The 17,488-nt window shown below is 49.8% G+C and overlaps 1 protein-coding gene across 3 annotated transcripts in view; it reads left to right on the top strand.

Moving 5' to 3' along the window:
• Positions 1–17,488, top strand: part of Ccdc60 (coiled-coil domain containing 60) — an 83,472-nt gene that overhangs the window by 23,118 nt on the left and 42,866 nt on the right. For all 3 annotated transcript variants that reach the window (XM_055605719.1, XM_055605718.1, XM_055605717.1), the window contains exons 2-3: positions 9,890–10,060; positions 14,987–15,085. In XM_055605719.1, coding sequence (XP_055461694.1) covers positions 9,890–10,060; positions 14,987–15,085 — 270 coding nt within the window. The remainder of the gene's footprint in view (positions 1–9,889; positions 10,061–14,986; positions 15,086–17,488) is intronic.

The following is a 17,488-nucleotide window of genomic DNA, read 5'->3' as shown; positions in this document are numbered from 1 at the left end:
ACACACACACACACACACACACACACACACACACATACATGCAGGTAAAACACCTATACACATAAACGTTTTAAACCTTTTAATTAAAAATAAAACCAAGTGACCCTGCATCCTGGAAGGACCAGTAAGCAGGCCATCAGCATCCTATGTGCTGACCGTGGAGGACATGGGAGAATGGGGGCCTGGACGTGCTGTTCACGCAGCATGGAGTTGACAAGTGGGGAAGGGAGGACAGTGCTGAGCCGCTAAGCCAGGAAAGACGAACAGAACTCAGCCAAGTGAAGATGAAGATGCTGCTACAGAGAGCAAGGAGAGAGAGCATATCCAGTTCCCTTGGAGACCAAGATGCCCCGGAGAGCTTGGGTATCTGGTTAGAGGCTAAGTACCCCACAGATGCCTGAAAGGAGGAAAGGGTGCTGACATCACCTGAACAGCAGGCAGCCACTGGGAAAACTGGAGCTTGCTGGTCATGGTAGCTGGGCCCGGGCCTGTCATGTGGCACACACCTAGACTCCCACCCAGCACTTGGGTGGCTGAGGCAGAAGATCTGTGAGTTCAAAGTCAGCCTAAGCTACTTAGTGACACTGTGTCTCAAAAGGAAAAGGAAAATAAAGTAAAAAGAAATGTCCTGAAGGCCCACGGAGAACATGATGGGAAGAGAACGAGTGTTTTAGACGTCTGAGCAAATGAGACTTCAAAAGAAGGTACCGGGCTGAATGGCATCCACAGGAAACAAGCAGTGGTGTCAGGCTCATTAGAACTGCTATCACTAGTAGCTGGGGACTGCTTATAAAGTCATGGAGACATGGATTTATCTGCTCTAGGGAGAGGGCAGAGCTGAACAGGACACATATCCTCCGAGGAAGATAAAAAGCCAGGAACTAAGGGGACATGGGGAGGAGATGAATCCCTCACCCTCCAGTCTAGCTGAAGTGACTCACCAGCTGACAGGAATTTTGACACAACTTACAAAATTTTCTGCGAAGACTGCCTGCAGAGAGGGCTCGACCCTTTTTTTGAAATAGAGGAATGCCTTAGGGTTTCTGTTGCTTTGAGGAAACACCATGACCAAAAAGCAAGTTGGGGTTTATGTGGTTTACACTTTCACATCACTGTAATCATCACTGAAGGAGGGCAGGGCAGGAACTCAAGCAGGGCAGGAACCTGGAGGCAGGAGCTGATGCAGAGGCCATGGAGGGGTGCTGCTTACTGGCTTGCTTCCCCTGGCTTGATCAGCCTGCTTTCTTATAGAACCCAGGACCACCACCCCAGGGATGGCCCCATCCACCATGAGCTGACACACACACAGCATTGATCACTAATTGAGAGAATTACAACTGGATCTCATGGAGGCATTTCCTCAGCTGAGCTCCTTCCTCTCTGATAACTGTAGCTTGTGTCAAGTTGACACACAAACCAGCCAGTACAAACTGACCCCTTGTCAACTTGACATAAACACATCACCATTAAGCCACAACCTTCCTTCCTTATGCATCCCCGAGATCTCATTTTAAAAACATAAATCACTTTAAAAGTTCCTCAGTTTTCACAATTCTAGTGCATTAAAACCTTATTCTCAAAGCAGATACTGAGACTCATAACAAACTTGGGGCAGAGTGCAGGGAATATTAGGAAAGGGGGAGATAGTAAGACCTGGAGAGGACAGGAGAGCAACAGAACCAAAATATCTGGGTACAGGGGTCTTTCCTGAGACTGATACTCCAACCAATGGCCTCTCCTTGGCCTCTCCCAGTGCCAAGCTTCAGCTGCTCTCCATGGCTCCTTCAAAACCAGCACCACCTGGGTGACTCCTACACATTACCAAGTCTCATTGTCAGCACGAAGTACAGCCTCAGCCACCTCTGGTTCAGTTTCTCTGGGCTCTCAGGAAACACTCCCCAGAAGACTTCACCTCAGCCATGCTGGTCTCTTCTTAATCACCTCTGATTGCTTAGCTCCAGCTGACCAGCATCAAGTGTCCCAGCAAAGCCAAGTTTCCCTTCGGTAGCTCTGAAATCTTGTTAATCACAGCTGATTCTTCAGCCCCAACCAAACAGAAACAGAGAATCTTAATTCGAATAACAAATGACCCCAAGAGAGTCTTTAAAGTTCCCTGTGAAACTTCACAAGCCAGGCTCCCATCCTCGGTACTGCCCTCACCATTCTTATCTCCCAAGCTCCTACAGAACAGCTCACAGAGCTCTTAACCCTTCATGGCTTTTCTAGTCCAGCGTTCCAAACTTCTTCCACGGTCCTCCCAAAAGCATGGTCAGGTCTGTCACAGCAATAACTCCACTAAACTGGAACCGATTTGTCTTAGGGTTTCCACTGCTGTGAGAAAACGCCAAGAAGCAAGATGGAAAGGAAAGGGTTTATTCGGCTCACACTTCCACACCATAGTCCATCACTGAAGGAAGTCAGGACAGGGACTCAAGCAGGGCAGGAACCTGGAGGCGAGGCCATGGTGCAGAGGCTGTGCAGGGTTGCTGCTTATGGTTTTCTCCCCATGGCTTGCTCAGCTGTTTTTTTTTTTTTATAGAACCCAGGACTACCAGCCCAGGGATGGGCCCACCCACCATGAGCTGGGTCCTCCCCCATTGAACACTTAACTGAGAAAATGCCTTACAGCTGGACCTCAAGGAGGCATTTCCTCAACTGAGGCTCCTTCCTCTCTGACGACTCCAGTTCGTGTCAAGTTGACACAAAACCAGCCAGCACAAGGTGTTTCAAACAAGAACCTCCAAACAGCTATGCTTAAGCCTCAGCATATGTGAGCTTTAAATTTTTAACCTTCTTTCTTGTCAAGCTGTAAATCGAAGCTTCCTAAGGATTTCACAGACAAGACTGAGGACTCCCTTATAGTCAGCAGCGAACACAAACCCCTGCAAAGAAGCTGGGTCTGCAGAGACTGATGGGCCAGTTAGAACGTCAGCACTGTGGGAAGGTTGGAATATTGGGGGTTCAGAGGCTAATTTACCGTATCTCACAGAGTCCTAGCCCAGCAGAACAGACATCCCTTGCTAACATCTCATGACTAAAAGATGAGAGCTTTTTAGAGTCTGTTAACTTAACCGACCACTAGCTTCCAGCAGCTGTAAAGCTAAGAACGTGTCATCAGTGTCTCAGGAGTGTGGAAAAGCTTCCCGGCCTTGCTGTACCTGCCGCTCTGATGTACCCATGTCACCTTGGGACAGAGTGTAGTGAAGACTCCTTTGACCCCTCTGACTGTTTCTATTGGATCAGCCCGAAGGTCTACCCAGTGACGCAACCTACAAGAGAAGGAAAAAGTTCCTTAGAGACCCTTTAAACCGTAACTCAGACGCCATCAAAATCCTTTATGTGGCCAATATTGTCACGATGGCTCTCTCTAGAGAGGCTCACAACTACACTTGGGTGTTTCCTGTACTTTTACCCCCACCCCGTGTGCATCTGTCTGTTTGTCTCTGTCTCTCTGTGTGTATGTCTGTCTGTCTGTACCTGCCTCCCTCCCTCTGTCCCTCTCTACTACTGTTAACTCTATACCAAGACCTTTTAAAAATAAACTCCAGCTTTTCTTCTGCACTGAAATTCTTTTCTGTGGCAAAGTTGAGACTCCCAGCTTCACCTGAGTCAGATCTCCAAGAATGCCACAGGCTGCCTGCCCCCACCGCCCCTGCCAACCAGGCGGCAGGCTTGCCGATGCCTAAGAACGGGCACAGGCACTTCCAGGAGAACAACAACCCTGACGCCCCATGACCTGTCCCTCATGAGAATCAGCCTTCCTGCCGTTCTCTGTCTCACTGAGGGTCAAAGGGTCCTGCCCATCATTCAGAGTCATTCAGGAAGAATAGTTCCATCTTGATTGTGGGATCTGAGAGGCCAAGTCCTGAGTCTGGGAAATCCCCTCAACCCCGACCCCGTGGTTGGGTGTGACAATCAGCAAATGACCCAGGGACAAGTTGTGCTTTGATTTAATAAGTCGTGGGTTGCAATAAGCAAGCAGATCTGTTTTTAACTTATTTGCTGTTCACACAATATGCTGCCAGAGCGCCCCGTTGTATATGTAGTTTGCCTTTGTCTGGGCAATCTTGTCCTAGCAAGAAGAGGGGAATCCTCCCTTGCAAGTCATTAGGCCTCAGGAGAGAGCTTCAATCTGTGCACTGACAAAGATGCTAACTTGGGAGGACCTTAATACACACTGTCCCTTTGTCTGAAAGGCAGTTCAAACTCTGTTGTGATTACAGTTGAGTGAGGTTCAATTACTGTAATAAATATATCCCAAATTCCATCTCAGTTGCATTTGCATTTTAATGAATGATTCTCACCTTCTTGTCAATTTGGCAGCCAGACTAGATAGATTAAGTTATTGTATAAACAGGACATTCTAACGTGGGGAATTTAAATTCAAAATATACGCTTCGACGTATCCGAGCCACGGCCACATTGTTAGTTCGCCCCACCCAGCTTGCCTGGACAGTTAAGAACTGAAGGATGTGCTCTAGATCCTTTCCACTCTCCATCATGCTTGCCCCGCCCTCCTGAGAAATCAGTCCGTCTCTGTGAGCTGACGGAGCAAGGTGCAAGCCAGCCAGGTGATGCGGGTTCTCTAAACGCCCAGCCTCCACCCACTGGCAATACACGGATTTATCTGGTATATTTGAAAACAGTAAAATTTCCCACATAGGCAATAACCCACTGCAAGGGCAGGACACCCCTGAAATCCAATTGGCAGGAGTGTTTGTCCATCTCAATGTCATTCGGCCTTCCCAATCGAAGCACTCTCGTCTTTATAGCTCCGTGTTTCTTGTAGGCAGGGAGGAAGCATGAGTGAAGACTGGCCAGATGATGAACCCTAGCACCACGAGAAGCTGGGGCATTTTCTTCCTTCTGAGGTACATCTGGGCTCTGAGTCCTCAGCAGCTAACCCGCCTCCCCCCTTAACAGAGGCTGGCCACACATGCCGCCCTTCGGCTCTCCAGCCTTTGTAAGGAGTCTGTTGGGGCCTGCCCAGTTCTGGTTTCTTTCAGTCCCGGAAGGCGTTTGGTGTGAAGTGACTGAAGTCAGACACACAAATTGAAAACGTATCACACCATGCATTCTCCGTGCAAAATCTAAAGGGGAATGGGAGTTGATTGTTGGGGGTGTCATGAGGAGCAAGGAGGGAGAGGAAACGCAGAGACGCCGATGAAAGGGTGCGAGTCTCTAAGCAGCTAGAGAGTTAACTGCAGGATGAGGACTGTAGTTAATTTACGGTAGCAAAAACATCCCCCGGCAGGAACCGGAACCAGAGGACTGCCGGAGAAACTCAGCGTTCCGGGGGCAGGGCTGACCCAGGCCACAGGAGGCTTATTCCACACAGGTTGCCCTCATAGGGTGCGCTCGTCCGACACAGGTACCTGGAAAGATGACCTGATGGCTGGCACGTATCGGAATCTGACTTTTTGAACTTGAGTGAGGAGAGCAGCTGTGGGTCAGACCACTGTCTTTGGGGAAGTTCTGTAAGAAGCTAGCCCGGGGCTCCTGGAACTGCAATGCGCTCGATGCTCACCCACGGATGGGTCTGAAATTCAAGCGTTACTGATGTGTTGCCGTGACTAGATGCCTGACAGAGAGATCACGTGACAATGGAAGAACGCTTTAACACAGTGTGCTGTCTCAGGAGGTTCTGGTCCATTGTGGCAGGGAGGGCTTGGTGGATCCTGGAAGTGGGAATGCGTGGAAGAGGCTGTTCCCATCTAGGCAGACCAGAAAATGAGGCTGTGTTTAACCTTCAAAGACCCATTCCTAGCCAACGCCCACCAGCTAGGTGTTAGCGTGAGACTGAGACACACACACACACACACACACACACACACACGGAGGCGGGGGTGGCTCTGATATTGAGTCAGGTCATCCTTTAGGCAAGAGGTCTTTCAGTAGAGCTGGCTGCAGAAGAGGTCGGCAGTAGAGAATTTCAGACACAAGACAAAGCAGGTGTCTCTTCAATGCTCCTAGAAGAAGGAGAGGTGCTGCCCCTGAGGGAGCAGGTTTAGTGCGTGCTTGCGTGTGTGTGTGTGTGTGTGTGTGTGTGTGTGTGTGTGTTAGACCTGTGACATGACAGTTGTAGGAGAATGACTTTGGATTGAGGAATGGGCCACAGGCGCTGGGTAGGGACATGTGCGACCTTGATAGTGAGGAGGCAGATGGGGTTGGTATCAGTCCAACGCTGCTGGCAGCCCTGTCTGCTCAGGGCCTGGTTACTTTAAAGGCCTGGGTTTTCTAACATTTCTAATGCCTTCTCTTCTGGTTTTCAGCTGCCATGATGCTCCTCAGACTTCCAACCTTCTCCCTCAGTTTTCTCTCCCACAAATCACACTGGCCCCTCTGGGCCACCAAGCAGGTTGACCGTAATAAGCAAAGCTTCCCATGACTGAGGTCAAGGCTCGCTGAATCCTCCCAACAGCCCTTTGGGGCAAGCACAAAATATGCCTGTCGTATTTGAGGATGAGGCGCTCCTGCCTCATTAGCCAGCTATGGTGGCCAAGCCTGCAATCCTAGCACTTGGGATATAGTAGGATCCCAAGTTGGGGGGGCCAGCCCAAGTCACACTGTGAGAAAACTGTCAAAGTAACTTGTATATGTGTGGCTCTTGCTGCCTTTCCCCGTTGCTGATGAAGCATTCTGACCAGAGCAACTTAAGGGAGAAAGGACTGATTTCAGCTCATGGCTTCTGGTTGTAATCTGTGGTCGCAGGGACGTCGTAGGGACAGGAGCTCGCCTGCTCACATCCCACTTACTGTCTATAATTACCCAGGGAGGCTAGAGGGGATCTCCTTGGGGGAAGTGGATCAAGCACAGAACAGCAAGCGTGGCATGGCCCGGAACACATGGAAGCTAAAAGTGCCGCTGGCAGAGACTAGGGAGCAGAATATATAGTGGTTCCCAGAGGCAGGCCAGGAGAGAGGAAGATGGAGGAAGGGTGGCTAATGGGCTCCAGGGCTCAGTGGGGCTTCGGGTGTCTTTAGCACTGAAGGTTGAAGTCGACTGACAACCATTAACCGAATACTTGAGAACAGCTACTAGAAGGGAGTTGGAGTTGTGCTCCCAACACAAAAACTAACCAGTATCTGGGGTGAGGGTCATGCTGCTCACCCTAAGTGGTCATTACCCATTTACTTGTGTGGAGAGACCACACTGAACCCCCAAATCATGTGAAATCGTCACATCAATTAAAAATAAAAAAGTAAATGGTATTTTGAAACCCACCCTGCTGACAGGGAGACAGCTCAGCAGGTTAGACAGCTTGCTGCCCAAGTGTGAGGGTCTGACTTAAAATCCTGTGGTCCACGTGAGAAGCCAGGGGAGTCTCCCGTCTTCGAGCCAGCACTGTCATGCATGGGTGGAGACAGGAGGATCGATGGGGCTTCCTGGTTCCCTGCCTAGCACCAGGATGGGTGAGAGAATCCATGCCAAGGAAACAAGATGTGAAGTGAGAGAGCAGGTCACCTGGCTCGTTCCTCTGGCCTCTGCACATAGGCACTGAACACACATACACACACACACACACACACACACATGCATACACAGGCACATACAATCACACGCACACATGCACACACATAACACCCCCCAAAGCAAAAATCCCACTTTATCCTGTCCCGCCCTCTGCCCTGTCACCGCTGAGCCATTAGGAGCCCTCCCACTGGCACAGCAGGCCATCCTTCCACGCTTACAATGGCTCCCAGACTCCTATGCTGAGGGCTTGAAAATGCAAATGCCGCCCCATGCGCCAGTGAGGAAGTTGTGTCTGGCAGAGGACCCTCTGCAACGTGTGACAGCCTCTGCTTGTGCTCCCTCTTGGTTGCCTCCCTCTTTGACACCATCTAGAGGAGCTTTACACCCTGTGGAACCCTGAGTGCAAGGCCCCTGGTGAGTGGCTTTAAAGCCACTCATAGCTCCCATAGCTCCCATCCCACAAATAGCCTAGTAGTCAGTAACATTTCACCAGTGGATGGTTACAAGAGTCCCCTATTGAAATGAAAATGCCCCCAGTAGCACCTTAACCCTCCTCAGAAAATCTATAGAGAACAGCTTAGCCATGCTGGCATCTGGTCGTGGTAGCGATCCCTAGTGGTTACTGTGGGAAATACAGGCTCCAGTATCTGAACACTTTGACATCTGCTACTGCAGAACTTGTAGGAGGTGGAGCCTCACTAGAGGAAGTGAGTCATGGGGCGGGCCTCGAGGTTTAAAAGCCCAGCCCCGCTTCTTGCTCTGCTTTCTGATGCAGTGTAACCAGCTGGCCTCCTGCTCCCACCGGTATGCTTTTCCCCACCCTCATGCCCTGGAACTGTAGAACGGAGTAAGCCCTGCTTTTCTTAAATAGCTTCTGCCCAGTACTTTGTCACGGCAAAAAGTAACACAATGCCTGAGATTTCCATCCAAAATTAAACATCCCAGGGCATGGTAGTGCACTCCTGTAAGCCCAGAATGCAGAGGCAAGAGAATTTTGAGTTCAGGAGCAGTCTGCCCTGGACAGTGAGAAACCAAAAGAGAAAATGGCCACTTCAAAAAAGGGAATCAAATATCACTTTCCCCTAAAAAAAAAAAAAAAAAAAAAAAAAAAAAAAAAAAAAAAAAAAAAAAAGGTTTCAGAATACCCTCTAGCCTGAATTAGGTGCTCTGTCCCCAAAACCCCAGAATCTTCCCTCCCTCACACACTTTTACTGCTGACCTTCTCTCCCTCTCCCCCCATCTCTCTCTTAATAGTCCTTTGAGCACCTAAGACCCTAGTGTCATCTCCACTGCCATATTCCCAGTAGTCATCACACATAGGTTGCTTATCAAGAATTTGAAGAACAAATACAATTACGTTTCAAACCCAAAAATGTATATCTAGGAAGCATGTGGGTAGTGTACTGTGTTGCCTGACAAGAGCTCAGCTGATCAGGTGGACAAACACGTGCACACACTCACGCATTGTGGCCTCCTCTGCAGCTCCCGGCTATCAAATCCTCCCTCTGAGTAAAATGCGTAAGAGAAAAGAGGTGTGACTGCAAGGACACAGGCTCTCTCTCTCTCTGCTCAGCAAGGCAGCATCAAGGCTGATCAAGGGGCGTGGCTGAGTTGGCACAGAAGGAAAAGTCAAGTCCCAACACAGGCCACACTGGACTGCAGTCGCCTATACATGACAACTTAGATGTCTGAGCCAAGCTCACCCATGTGTGTGTGCAAATGGAAAAGAGGGAAGGAAGCCTTTGCCAGACCCCAGACCCTGTGTGCTACCTGCTCTACCATCAAAGGCCATAAACAAGTCCTCTTCCTGTGCATGAAAATTTCTAATCCTGTCAGCTGTGAAGTGTGTGTGTGTGTGTGTGTGTGTGTGTGTGTGTGTGTGTGTCTAATTGTTACTGTAGGGGTATGCACAGTTGCATGCTGGTGTGTATGCCTGTCAGTTTCATCCATATGGAAGGCTGAGGATGACCTTGATCATTCTTCGTCTTTGTTTTTTGAGGAAGGGTCTCTCACTGCAGCTTGATGGGCTGACCAGTGAGCAGCAGGGATCTGCCTGCCTCTGTCTGCCACCCAGAGGCAAAGGTCCTCCCTCATGCCAGCTATTTCCACATCCCAAAGTCCCGAAGCCTCCCAAAGTCCCACCACCAGCTGGAGCCAAACACTCAAAACAGTAGCCAGTGGAGGACATGTCTGTGGGCATGGGGGTGCCCTCAGAGATGGTTGATCCAAAGACGAAGGATATTGTCCTAATACATTTCTCTAATATTTCTCCTCTCCCTCCCTTTCTCTCTCCTATGCCTCTTCGTCTGTCTGTCCACCTATTTACCCATCATTCTCCCTCATCTCTTTCCCTCTAACTTTATATCCATCTGCCTCTTTCTCCTGCCCATCTCCCTACCCTTCTTTTTTTCTTCAGATTCCTGATCCGGTGTGTAAAAGTAGGCCGTGGATATTTTAACATACTTCGAGAAGAAACTGCCATGAAAAAGAAGCAGCAGCAACTCCAGAAGCTACTGGAAGAAGAATTAGAAAAGTTTCAGCCAGCCCAGAAGGTCCCAGACACCCACTACCGGGACTCCGTAATAGCGTGAGTGGGCCCCCGGGAGACACTGAATGGTGGGGGCTAGCTCAGGGCAGCTCCCCTTCCCTAGGCTGGCCCGCAATACCATCTTCAGCCTGGCCCAACCTGCCTGGTCCTCACCACTCTCTGACCTTAAGTGGAGAATTTTTCTGTTGCACATTCCACCTTCCTGTCTGATGATACCGAGAGAGAGACACGAAGGAAATCTTGCTGGTTCCCATATGCACCTCTCTCCCCATCCTTTCCATCTCTTTTCCTGCCCTGATTCTTCCCCACATCCTCTTCCAAGCGGTTTGACTCAATACTCCACGGCCATCTTCAGTGCTGTCTTCTCCTGGTACTCCCTAGCTTTCAGCCAACCACACGCTGTACGTTATTCTCCAGGTCCTCATGATCCGTGGCTGCACTAACTCGCTGTATCCCATGCCAGCATCTCTGCTGTGCACCTCTAGCTGTAGCCAGTGGCTGCTGCACGAAGTGCAGAAAAGGCCGTCTTCTGAGTAAAGGCACTTCCTTTTCAGGAAGCCCTTCTCGCAGCTGGGAAAGGACCGTCCACAGCTTGGCCTGCCATGAGGTGCTCCCATAGCTAAAATACCAAGAGGAACCATAGCACCAAATACAGCAGTCGTGATAAGTGTTTACTCTGTGGCATTCCTGCAAAAACAGGAATTTATTGGCTGCACTTGAGAGATGTAAAACCAAAGACTAAGAGAGGCCCATTGGTTTCCCTAACATCATTAGTTAGAAGTGTCCTCACTTGCAAACTCAGTTGTACCAAAACGTACGACCTTCAACAGTCATCACAGACAAGGTCCCGGGAAACTTAGTATGTGAAGACAGAGCACAGAACATACCGAGGACGAAGAGATGGCTAAAGCAGAGGGGGAAGGCATGCAATAGAAACCAGCTGCAGCTCTAACCACTTAGCAAATCTCACCCTAGCAACCCATCAGTATCACACAGCACCTACACTCAGAAAGTAGCGTGTGATCAGGAAATGGAACAGGTCTGTAAAGGTTTGAGGCCCACCTACAAAGCCCCACTTTCTTCAGCAAGGCTTCACCTCCTTCAGCAACCTTCCCCAACAGCACCACCAACTGGAGACCATGTGTTCAGACATGTAAGCTTGTGGGGATCTTTCACATTCAAACTTCTAACAATCAGATGATTTGTTGTTGTTGTTTTGTTTTTTTCAAGACAGGGTTTCTCTGTGTAGCCTTGGCTGTCCTGAACTCACTTTGTTGAACTCACAGAGATCCACCTGCCTCTGCCTCCCCGAGTGCTGGGATTACAGGCATGCACCACAGTGCCCAGCTCTGATAACTAACAGTGATATATTGAAAGATGAACTCCACTCCCCTACCCCTTTCAGGTGAAAGAATAAACAGAGATCTAGAAAACCAACCAAGCAAACAAACACACCCACATCTGGAAAGTGGAGCCTGGATCAAGGCCATAGGTTGTTGGGAAGCCAAGGGTACATCAGTGACACACCAGAAGGGATTCATCGGAAAGTGCTGACATCCTGCACGCGTGTCTCTTTCTTAAAGAACGGGGAAACCTTTAAACATTCAGTTGGCACGTGACGACTGTATGTTCTCGGGGCACAGTGCATCAACTCATTACACACATGCAACAAGGTCAGACTGGGTCATCACTGGACCCGTCACCGCAAACACGTGTGTCTGAGTAGTGAACATTCAGAACCCTCTCCGTTCACCACACAAAAGCTAAGCCACACCATTCCTCACATCTGGCTCTACACACATTGTCTCTGGCCGACATAGTATGTTCAGGCTCAGAACCAGCAGAATGTCCTCATTAGACCTTGAAATGGTATGTGCTAGAGAGAGAGCCGGTCAGTGACCCTGGGAGATCTCACTTTTTCTATGACCTCCCCAAGACCCTGGTGCAAAGCCTGCCTGCCTTCCACCCGGAGCCCACCACTCTCCCAAGCCTGGGACTCCATCAGCTGCAGCCTCGCCCTAGGACAAAAAGGGTAAAGTTGTGGCTCCTCTTTGCAGAAACCGTAGTCTAATGAACAAGCCACCCAACCCCCACCACATAAGGAGAGGAGAATGTTGAAGAGCCTGCGTGGAACATTCTACTTCTGTGGGTGTGGCTTTAATCCACAGCCAGAGGACACCTTTCCCTCCCCTCCGGTCCATGTCTGGGTATGCAAGACCTGGTTTATTCAAAGCTTAATAAGTTTCAGTAAGCACGCTCTCACTCCTTTCATTGGTCCAATTATGTCTTATCGGGTAAGGGTCTCTGAGCTGTTACAAAACCGATTATTAGAGTAACTGGCTGCCCACTTCATGAGTGTAGCATCAAATGCAAGGGTGGGCCTTCTTTATAAATTAGCACTAAGAGACTGTCCACAGCAAGACAGGTCACAGGCAGGAGCACAGTTAGGCCTTAGAGTCAAGTCCAGAGTCTACTTACACAGCTGCAGTACCTCCCTGAGCCTCCATTTACTTCCCCTGTGTGGACAGCACCAAACCCCCTATGCTTACTATGGGGGCCATGTGAAATGATGAGTTGTGCAGATCACAACTCACAGGACACGCTCAGGGGCTGTCATCGACCATAATGCAAAACAAAGTGATTTTGATCTCTCTGGACTTCCGTTAGCTAAACTCCTTGTGTTTTTGCATAACAATCTTATTTTCCACAGAGGCAGCTCATATCTAAGAGCCTGCCTTCTACAAATATGGTTCCAACACAGAGATCTCCAGAAAGCAAGTGTTCTTTTATAAACACTTTCTAACCAAGTATTTGATCTTTCCCTTTTAAAAAGCAAAAGGGATTATTTTTACCCTTCAACACCACACACACACCCCCCCTCAGGATCTAAGTGATTTCAGGCGAAAGTTTTAAGTCTGACGGAATAGGTGAGGAAAAGGGAAAATCAAGCATGTCCCACAAGACTCTTGCTGGCAAGCCATCCTCCCCTCTCTGCTCAATGACCTCATTTTTCAGCTGCAGATTCAGCTTAAAACGGTGGTGAGGGAGTGATATTTGTCTTATTATTGGAGTCAAGATGAGGCATCTAATCAAAGATTAAGGAACATGAGGGCTGGGTTAATTTCTGTATTCTCCAGGAGATACAGTTGGGCCAGTAAGACGGAGCACAGCAATGTGTTTGCCAGTGAGATTTTTTTTTCCTTGTTTGTTTGTTTTCCAGGTCTTGAGTCAAATAAGGAGTCAATGGCCATGGAAACTGGGGCAGCCAGGTTCTGGGGGCTGTCTTTTAATTAGCTCTCTCACCCCTGGATTGTCGTCAAACTCCACCCCCCTCCCCCAGGAAGGTGCTTGCTTGCTCTCCACCTCACGTGTGTGCCAGCATGACCTCACAGGAAGCCAGGGCGATCTATTCAGGAGAAATTGCTTCCAACAGAACCCTCTCAAGGGTGCCCATTCCTGAGTGGACAAAGAAGCCTGGGCAGAGCTCAGAGGCCCAGGCAGTCCTGCTCAGGGATTTCGGCTTCTGCCTGGGCTCACAGCCTCCTCCTGCCCCTCTGACCGCAAAGGCCCTGCTGCTGCCTCCCAAGAGGAGACTGCCCTCGATTCTGTTTGCCTAGCTAACCCTATTCACCCTTCAGACCTCAGTTCAGTATGAATTTCTGTTCCCGTTACTATAGCCGTGAAGTGCCTACCCTAAAACCTACTAACTCAGCACAACAAACACTGCTTTCATAGGTCTGCCGTCAGAGGGGAAGGACCGTCACTGCTCTCTCTCAGTGGCTGCTAGGGTGGCTCAAAAGAGGCAGCCCCCTCACACAAGCCCGGTGCCTCTCCCTGTAGCACCTTCTTCCCAGGTGGAGAGATTCCTCACAGGGTAGATGATCACAATATCCCAGAACGCAGAGAGGACAGACCACCCACTCTTGAATCCTGGCACGATACCACCTCTGGCAAATTCTGTTGAGTCAACCCACCACGGAGCCAAGATCTAAGATCTAAGGATGGGGGAGGTGGGGGGAGTATGCCGACCCACCTCTCATTTGTTCTTTGTGACTGTCACGCCTCTCTGGGAGGGGAGGGGATTACAGACAATGTTAGGCTGTCAAGTTCTGCGGGTACTCTCCCTATACAAGCCTAGCCCCCCACCCCACCCCCGACACCAAGCCTCAGAGGGGGACAGGGTGGCTCAGCCCCTTTCACTGCTGCTCCTGCACATAGAAGACACTCCGAAACCGTTAGAAAAAGGGAGAGGAGCAGGAGCTTACAGGGACCCTGAGTAAGGGAAGCACACAGACGGAGCTCCTAAGTAATTAGACCTTCAGCTGAACCACTGGTGCCCAAGCCTGGCATGGTGCCAGCTAAACAGGCAGTGACTCCCAGAATGGCCAACGCTTGTAAGGTCTTAGGAGCCAAACATTTACATGAAACGTCTAAAATTTCAAACATGACGGTTGGTTAAGTTGCGCATGCACACACACACACACACACACACACACACACACAGTCGCCTGATTAAAACACACCTGCGGGCTAAATTCAGTTATAAGGGGAAATGCCTATAATACAGAGTTATCTGAAAGAAAACCATTTTCTTTAACTGAGATAACTTGTTCTGTGAGATCAAAGAAAAAAAAAAAAGCTGAAATATGGTCTCGAAAATACCTTTCCCAGAATACATTCAGAAAGCGTGCTCGTCAGTTTCGGTAAAGCGCCCACCTCCGGGTGTGTCTGGGGGAGGGAGGATCAGACAGGCTAACCCAAATGCCACACAGTCCCCCTGGGAGCCCAGATGAAATGAAAGGCGGAGACAGAAAGCAAGTCCCCACGGTTTCTCTCTGTCTCTGTCTCCCTCCCCTCACCCAGCAAGCTGGCACAGTGTAGGTGCCCAGTGACAAGTACCAGATACACTCTGCCGTAGATGAGCCTCCAATGTGACTCACTCTGCTCCCCCTGCTCTTTCCTCAGCACCTACGAAGAGGAGAAGATAAAGAAGCTGGAGTCCATGCGACCGTTCAGCCCGGTCCACAGCTGTATCATGGCTCCCTCCTTGCCTGACTCTCACGTGTAAGCAGGTCCCTCCTCCCGAGCACCAGCCTCACTGGCTCAGGAATGAGAAGGAAGCTAAAATACCAACCCCATGAACTAAGGCTTCGGGAGCCCTTAAGTTAAGCCCTTAAAAGACAAGCCCCTTTGTCCTCTTGAAAGGGACCAGGAACCTGGAGCCAGCAAAACTGGCTCACCAAAGAGTAACAGAGAATAGGCACCTGAGTGGTGGTTAGTTGTGGTAGTTGAGACTCCAGTGGCAAATCAGCCGGAGCCTGAGTCATCCCTTTTCCCACCAAGCCAGCCACTCAAGTGTCACACAGTTTACAAAGCTTGATGACACCTGTCTTGAGCCCTCCATGCAGAGCTTGTACAGAAACATCTCCGGTGAGGCTCAGGTGACATGGCCTGCCCAAGACTCGGAGAGCTATTTCCAGGAAAGTCTCTGTGGCCCCATGCCTACAGGCATGGCCTCTCAGCTCATGGTACCCAGGGGCTAGTCATGCTTCCAAAAAGCGCACCTGCTTTCTGAAACCTTGGCATCAGGTCCCTCTCGTGTCTGCTCTGAGACTCACAAGTCCATAGCTTTTCACCTGAAAAGGTTCAGGCAGAGACAAAGCTTCTAGCCTCAGCACCGCCAGTGCCTGGAGACTGAGAGTTCCTCGTTGTGAGGGGTTCTCCTGTGTCCCACCAGATATTTAAAAGGAGCATCCTGGGGCCTCCACCCAGCAGATGTCCAAAGCAACCCTCAGCCCGCAAGCACAGATGTCTGCAGGCATGAACACAGGCCTCCCCACACCCAAACGCACGCAGTACCCCAGCCTCATGTTGAAAACCTCAGCCTTTGGGTTTACCGCGCTGAGGTTCATCGTAGGCGTGTTACGTGCCCATGGTCTCTGCAGCATTAACTGCCACTCTGGACACACCGCATGCACTCAGCCCCTCAGGAGCCCTACTGTGTCGCTGTTTCCTTGTCCCTCTCTGCAGAAGAAGCAGCCGAACCTCAAAGATGTGGACCCGCTTGTTCTTGGTCACAGAGTGCACACAGCACGTCACCCTCCCAGGCTTTAAGCCAGGTCTGTCTGATGTCACATCCCAAGTTCACACACACACACACACACACACACACACACACACACACACACAAAGTAGAAAGTATATACCAAGGCCTTGCCTTTCGAGAATTCATGACGTATTTTGAAAGCCAAGAGTCCTGTAACACAAAGACTAACCCAGGAGTTGATCACAGAGCTGGATATTAGAGATTACTGATAAGAACTCTTTAATGGGTGGAAGGTCCAGGCAGCCATTGCCAGCCCCACCACCATCATCATCACTCTCAGTCATTCATCATCATCCATCACTGTTTTCCATCACCGCTGTCATCAGCAGCACACACTGAGCACTTCCCCCCCACCTTCCCGATAGTCAAGGCTAATCCCACCTTACCTTTCAGTGACATTAGCTGGGATTCTTGGTAGATCTATTCATCCTGAGCATTCCAACTGGCAGCCTAAGCTAGACGCCCTTAAAACATCCCTTTTAGGACAACAGGCCTTGTGATTTCTCAGCCTCTCTTGGGAGCATTCACACATCTCCCTGCCATTGCCATGGATAAGCCCTCCGGAAGCATGATATTCACATTCATGTGAAAGTGAGGAGAGATGCCTAGAAAGAAATGGATCACATTCCTCCTTCATTTGCTCTGAATAATGAGGCTTAAACACAACAAGGCTCAAGTGTGGTGCACAGAAACAGTTTTCTCTAATGCCAAATGAGAAAGTGAACCTTGCCACACCCTGGCAGAGGCCTGTCAGCAACAGTCCCAATTCCCTGGCTCCCAGCTCGGGTACATTAGATAGACCACCAGTACGACTGTCAGCCGACAGCAGATGTTACCATCGTCCAGTTACGGTTGCTCTGTGAACTGCCTACTAAGTGTCTTGGTTTTGCAAATCACATGTTCTCTCCTGCAACCACTCTGTAGTGTAAATGGAAGGCGACAAAGGTGGGTTGTGTCATCTGTGTTACAATAAGTCTTTCTTTACGGAAACAAGTGTCCCAGCCACTTATTGGCTGTAATTTGCCAACCCTTGTCCCGAACTAAAGTTGGCCACTTCCTTTCCTTGGCTAGTGAAAGGTTCTGGCCATGTTGAACAGCCGGGGCACTAATGTACTGCTAGCCTGGAGCGACTTAGAATGCTCTCTCTCATTGCTCTCCCAAACCTACAGATTGCTGGGTCTGTTTCCGTGTGTATCCATCCGGTTGATGGGTAAACCGGAGGCTGGCTGGTCTTGGCAGGGCCAGGCGTTGGTTTGACTGGTTGCTTAGTGACCAGGAGGACAGAAGTATCTCTCAGCAGGCTGGTTCAGGCTTGCTTACACTATATCCAGGAAGAACTCCAAGAACAAGGGCCTCTACAT

The sequence above is a fragment of the Psammomys obesus genome, unplaced genomic scaffold, assembly GCF_907164565.1.
Source record: "Psammomys obesus unplaced genomic scaffold, mPsaObe1.curated_primary_1811, whole genome shotgun sequence".
NCBI lineage: Eukaryota > Metazoa > Chordata > Mammalia > Rodentia > Muridae > Psammomys > Psammomys obesus.
Note: the sequence above shows the minus strand (reverse complement) of the source record. Positions and strands in the feature narration are given on the sequence as shown.